Genomic DNA, 6528 nt, shown 5'->3' with positions numbered 1-6528 from the left:
TCTCTCTCTCTCTCTCTCTCTCTCTCTCTCTCTCTCTCTCTCTCACACACACACACACACACACACACACACACACACACACACACACACACGGTGTAAAGTACTCAGACATTTTATTGCACAAAAGGCCTTTTCAGAGGCTGCAATTGAAACTCTTGAATAAGAAATTGCTGAGGTGACATGCTGTCCATTTTAGCCTCCATTAAGTTCATGGAAAACTGTTCTTTGCAAAATGGAAGGTCCTAGAATTATCCTGTGAACATTAACATGTACTGTTTTCAAAGTTCAGAATGAGCTGGTAAATCAGCAGACAGGAACAAGAACTAATTCTAACAAGTGACGCACGCTGTCAGGAAGGTTACTTAACAATTGCTTCACTGCTCAAATTAGGAGAAAATCTGGCTAGTTACAAGAGAACTGACTTTTCCCTCAGCTGCCAGCTGTGGGATGTTTCAGGTGACTGAAATATACTGAACCAAAAATATAATTTACAAGACACTAATTTTTTATAAACTGTATCTCTCCCATGAGGAGTAAGTGAGAATAAAAGGGAATTAATCACCAAAACAATGACAATGTGTGACATTTGAGCTCAGCCTATGCTCACAATGTAAAGAGGCAGATTAGTCTGTTACTAAGAAAACCCAGTTAAGGAGGAAAAGACCTAAGATGACCAGCAGAATCAAATAACTGCTTGAGGTCTTTAAAATAATTTCTAAAAGTAAACTCAATATAAAGTTCTAACCTTGAAAAAAAGCCCCCAAAAGAAAGACCTAATATTTGTAGAGTTGAAGAGAAAGCCACAGGATGAACTTAAAACCCAAACTTACTAGAAAAAGAGAAAAGATTAGTGATCTTGAAAATGGGGCACTAAAAGCTAGCAAAATTGAAGCACACAGGAAAATATGATGGGGGGGAGAAAAAAATACTCCAACACTTTACTTGGCTTTCATGTGAAAAGATTAAGAAAATTAGTTGGAATGCCAGGACTATCCTAGAATTCTACCAAATAACTAAAGAAACAGAACGAGAATATTTAGCAGAAAATAGCTGAATAATCACCAAATATGACAGATTAATTGAAGCTATAAATTTAACATAATAAAATCAATAAATCCCAAGCATGCTGAAAACTAAACTATTATGTAATCACACTGGTAAATGTGCAAAAAGAAAAAAGTCTTAAAAGTAAGCAACATAAAACATGCATACGGAGGAATAAAGAAGATGAAAGCAGAAAGCAACAAAAAAGGAAAAACAAAATAAAGTAGGACTTTTCACAAAGTGAAATATTTTCAAGAATGGAGAATTTGAAATAACACTTTTTTTCATAAAAAGGTAACATGACTTGTTATCAGTTGGGTTATACTCTTAAAGCTCAATAGACTTTTTAAAGGATGAGCCAAAAATGATGCTGGCAATAAACAGATTGGTTTAAACAACAGGTTAAACAGTAGGAAGATACGAAAAGTCCCTAATGGTAAATGTGGGGAAAAAACACCAAGACTGAGTCTGTCGTTTTATATTTCAATATTTATTCTTATTGTGTATCTGTCTGTGTGGGGGTATGCACATGAATCCAAGGGTCTGGGGTATGTAGAGGCTTCCTGGGACCCCCTGAGTGGGAATTACAGGATGCTATGAGTCACCCGACACAGGTGCTTCAAACTGAACCCAGGTTCCTTGCAAGAGAACCAACCACACTGAGCCATTTCTCCAGCCCCTAATTTGCTATTTTGCCTTCAAGATAGAACTGAGCATTTAAAGAGAAAAATAATAAAAGTGGATTTATAATAAATTAAGAAAAAAAGGAGCAACAGGAAAATGGAGAGGAGAAAAAAAACAGTGGCACACTGTTAAGGCTTTTAAAACCTCAAAAGAGATGTATAACAGAAGTCAAGTTAAAAATACAGACTGTAAACCCAAGGCAACCTGGGGCAATAGACACATAAAGCACTCATATCCCAGTGTTGAAAATAAGAATGTAACTCTTAAGAAATAGCCAAATGCTGCATAGGGGAGGGAAATGGGGAAGATTGAAAACAAGCTCATGTGAGATACTAAACAACTAAAGCCACTGTGCCAAGAGGGGCAGTCGATGCAAACGATAGAGATGCAGTACCTCAAGGTGGAAGATTAGTGCTTTGTACAAATAAAAAAAAGCATGCTGGGGGCTAGAGAGATGGCTCAGTGGTTAAGAGCACTGACTGCTCTTCCAGAGGTCCTGAGTTCAATTCCCAGCAACCACATCACAGCATCTATAATGAGACCTGGCACCCCCTTCTGGCCTGCGGGCACACATGGAAGGAATGTTGTACACATAATAAATAAATAGTAAAAATAAATAAATAAATAAATAAATAAAAAGCATGCTGCTACAAAAAAACCCAGCAAAAAAAAAAAAAGGAAGAAGGCAGTAAAGATGCCATGTACACAACCCTAAGAAAGGGAAATAGTCATACTATCACAGAAGACTTGAAGGTAAAAAACTTGTTAACGACATAAAAGCAGTATATAAGGAAGACTCAATCTTAATTGTATATGTACATACAATTAATTACATGCCTTCAAAATACATTTAATAAAATTCACATAACTTTAAGGAGACAAAATGTAAAAAGTGCAGCCAGGAATCAATGGCCCTCTGCAATAGTTTACCAAACAGTCACAAGCATCAGTAACCAACCGTAACACTCAGCTGAACATCAGCAGCACAGATAATCAAATGAAATGTTAGACATCAGGCTAGTCACAGACGACCACATTAATAACTCCTACAGTGTGGGTCCTTTGGTCACAAAGCAATTCAACAGTATCTGGGAAAATTCCCATACACTTACACGTTAACATTCTTCTGAAGAATGAATAGATCAAAGATAAGCACAAGATAAATAAAGTATTTTTTTCCGAACCGAAAAGAGAAACAATGTCTAAGCAATGCTTAAAGTGGAAGCTAAGGCATAGTGGTACTTGTAAGAAAAGGCAGGAGGATCAAAGTCAGTTCAAGATCCGGAGGGGTACTTTGTCTTTCAAAAAATAAAGTAAAAAAACCATAAACACAAAAAAAACGGGTGGGTGTTGTTAGCTCGGGAGTCAAGAGTATCTGCTGCTCTTGCAAAGAATCTGAGTTCAGCTCCTGGCTCAAACTGCAGGAACTCCAGCTCCATGGTATCTAATGTTTTCGGATTCTTCCAACACGTGCACTCATGTACTTGTGTAAAATAAATCTTTAAAGGTGGAAGGGGTGTTAAAAAATAACAATGCAACAAAAACATAGTTCTTTTAAAGACACAAACGGACAAGCTGACAGCGGGTGTGACTGTACACACAGAGGCTGGGGCAAGAAAATCACAAGTTCAAGTCCATCTGTACTTCAAAGTGACATCACATTGCAAAACAATAAAAAACAGACCCAAAATAGTGCTGCTCAGGTTACACAAAACGCAGACACAATCCTATTAAAAATGCAAAATGAGGGCTGGAGAGATGGCTCAGTGGTTAAGAGCACTGGCTGCTCTTCCAGAGGTCCTGAGTTCAATTCCCAACAACCGCATGGTGGCTCACAACCATCTGTAATGAGATCTGGTGCCCTCTTCTAGCTTGCAGACATACATGCAGGCAGAACACTGTATACACAATAAACCAATCTTGAAAAAAAATGCAAAATGATACTCTTCAGAAAAATTTGTCTCTTAATAGAACTGAACATCCATACATGCATATGATGATACAATTCTATTCCCAAGTATTTTCTCAAAACAAACAAAAATAAAGGACTATACACAAGTGCCCACAGCTGCCTTACTAATAAGGAACTAGAGTATAGAAGCCATACATCATAGAGTAGAAACTGATCAAGTATGGTATTACCTGGTAATGAAATATTATTCTAAGTAAAAAAAAAAAGTTACAACCCATCTATCAACATGAAAAAAAAAGCTGTATTAACAGGAACAACAAAATGACAACTGAAAAGACCACACAGCCCAGAGTCCTATCAAAACTAGTACAGAGATTAAATAAAAAAATTTTAAAGATCAGGGATTTTCCTGGGGCTAGAGGCGCAAGACTGGCTTCACAGAAGTGAGAGAGCCCTCTGAGAATGGAAGATTGTCTACACTTGACAGTGATGGCTGCAAACAGATGTACAGATTTGACAAAGTTCATTAAGTAGTACAACTATTCTCAAGCAGTTTCTTACACTAGATTTGTATCTTGTTTTAAAAATATGCACATTAACTATATGAAATTAGTATCCTATTTTCATACATGTGTATAATATAAACAAATTGACTCCCTATTTCGTTTTTGTCTCTCCTCTCTCTTGATTCCATTCTTCTTCCTAAATAGTTCCTCTTCTGTTTTTGCTTTTTAAAAATTAAATCTAGAATCTATGAGAGGAAAAAAAAGGAAGCATTTCTATGAGTCTATCTTACTAACATGATATGTTTTTTTTTTAAATGACATCTTTTCATTCTTATCATTGACTGATTGACTGTCCTGGAGACTCAACTTTGTGTATATTATGCACGCATTGCACCACTGAGCTACATTCCCAGTTCATTCTTCCTTATTACTGAGTATTTCATTTTGCACAAACGGCATGTTTTTCTTATCCACTCATCCACTGGTGGGTATGTAGGGTGAATCCCTAATTTAACTAAAAATAGTTCTGTGATAATAACACGACTGGGCAGGTATATAATATGAAATATATTTTAAAATCACAAAAAAAATAAGGTGCATTCGTCCTAATCAGAACACAGGGTAGAGAGATAGCTCAGCAGCTGAAAGCTCGCATTTACACTATGTCGTAAGAAGAGTTTAGTTCAGTTCCCAGGACCCCTGACAGGAAGTTCACAAGCACCTATAACTTGAGCTCCATGCACAGAGTCACTCTCTTCTGGACTCCTTGGAAACCAGCATTCACATATGTTCAAATGCACATACGGAAACACACTTCAGTCAAAAATAAGTCTTATAAAAATATTTTCAGATGAGGGCTTACCTTATTAAGTGCAACAATGAAGGGACATTTTTTAGATTTGAGGAGGTTGATAGATTCAATTGTCTGGGGCTCTAAACCATGCATAATGTCAACAACTAAAATGGCAATGTCACAAAGAGAGCTTCCTCTATTTCTCAGGTTACTGTCAGAGAAGAAAAGAACCATGTGAATGGAAATCTCAGTATTTCTCTTAAATTTAAATGTTTACTTTCTTTATAATGCCTAAATAAACAGAAGAAAACAAGCGTAGTCTCTGGGTCTCAAGGATTTACTGGTGGAGATCATCTCACAAATACTAAGTTCATGAACTAGTCTCATAAAATAGCATAGTATTTACATGCAAACCATACAATCCTCTTAAATGCACAGTGATACCTCTGGGTTACATACACAGGATAGCTATCTCTGATGCAAAACTCCAAAATCCCAAACCGTCTAGAAACAGATATAATGCTCGCTGTTAAGTTTCAGATTTGGGGGCATTTTGAATTTCAAACTTTTAGAATGTCTGGAAAGTGCATGGAAATGTGAACCATGTCCATTGTTAGGCACATCAGGTAAGTGGACTCAACTGGACACCAGCAGTTTGGGTGCTCTGTGAGCTGTTATACACTATACTGTTGAGAGAAACAAGAAGGGGAGAGTCTGGAAACAGCTGGCATGAACACACTCTACCTCAGCTATTCTGGAACCTCAACTGTTCATCCTGGAGAAGTGGAGCACGTAAAAGAGGCAGATGAGCTGTGTATGCTTTAAGGTGTTCACCCCTTAACTTACCACCCATTTGGCAGATATAAAAACTGAGTCTGATGGGGTAAGTTAATGCAAAAGGTTCCTCTGAGTTGTGTGTGTGTGTGTGTGTGTGTGCGCGCGCACGCGCATATGTCTATGTACAAGAATAAAATGAAAACAGTATTCCCTTTGTAATGGGACTGCAGAAATTTATGAGGAACCACTCTGCTTTTCACAGTAAGGATTTTCTTTCCAATTATAAAAGACTTTCTTCTATAAAAGCCAAGAAAACATGTGAAACACTACAAAAGCAATGATGATCAAAAGATTATGACACTGAAGATATGAAAGAACTATTCAAAGTTAAATACTAAATCCCAATGATTAGGCTTACTTGAGTTAGTAATTTCCTTGATGACAAGCGGCTTGGTCTTACCTGAAAGACTCATGTCCAGGGGTATCAATAATCAGCATTCCTGGAATCCGGACATTCTCTCTGTCAAACTAGAAATGGTAGAGAAAAATGAAGACTTTCAAGGGAACTCAAACAATGAAAACTTCACTACAAAACAATTTACCACAAGCTTAAAAACATCATTACTTCCTTTTCCAAATGAATGATCTTAAAGCAGAGTCATATAGCACAAGGTTAATATTCTCTTCCATATCAAAGGAAGTTTCACAGGGGCTGGACATGTACGATCCAAGTGTGATTTCCTAGCAGCCACATCAAGTAACAGAACTTATTTAACACCAGCTCCAGAAGAACCAATAACCTCTCTTAGTCT

The 6528-nt window shown here is 37.1% G+C and overlaps 1 protein-coding gene across 1 annotated transcript in view; it reads right to left on the bottom strand.

The window, feature by feature from the left end:
- Positions 1-6528, bottom strand: part of Eif5b (eukaryotic translation initiation factor 5B) — a 57399-nt gene that overhangs the window by 9503 nt on the left and 41368 nt on the right. The window contains exons 13-14 of the mRNA XM_005360023.3: positions 6177-6244; positions 5009-5150 (exon numbers count right to left, since the gene is read on the bottom strand). Coding sequence (XP_005360080.1) covers positions 5009-5150; positions 6177-6244 — 210 coding nt within the window. The remainder of the gene's footprint in view (positions 1-5008; positions 5151-6176; positions 6245-6528) is intronic.

The sequence above is a fragment of the Microtus ochrogaster genome, linkage group LG2 (assembly GCF_000317375.1).
Source record: "Microtus ochrogaster isolate Prairie Vole_2 linkage group LG2, MicOch1.0, whole genome shotgun sequence".
Lineage (NCBI taxonomy): Eukaryota > Metazoa > Chordata > Mammalia > Rodentia > Cricetidae > Microtus > Microtus ochrogaster.
Note: the sequence above shows the minus strand (reverse complement) of the source record. Positions and strands in the feature narration are given on the sequence as shown.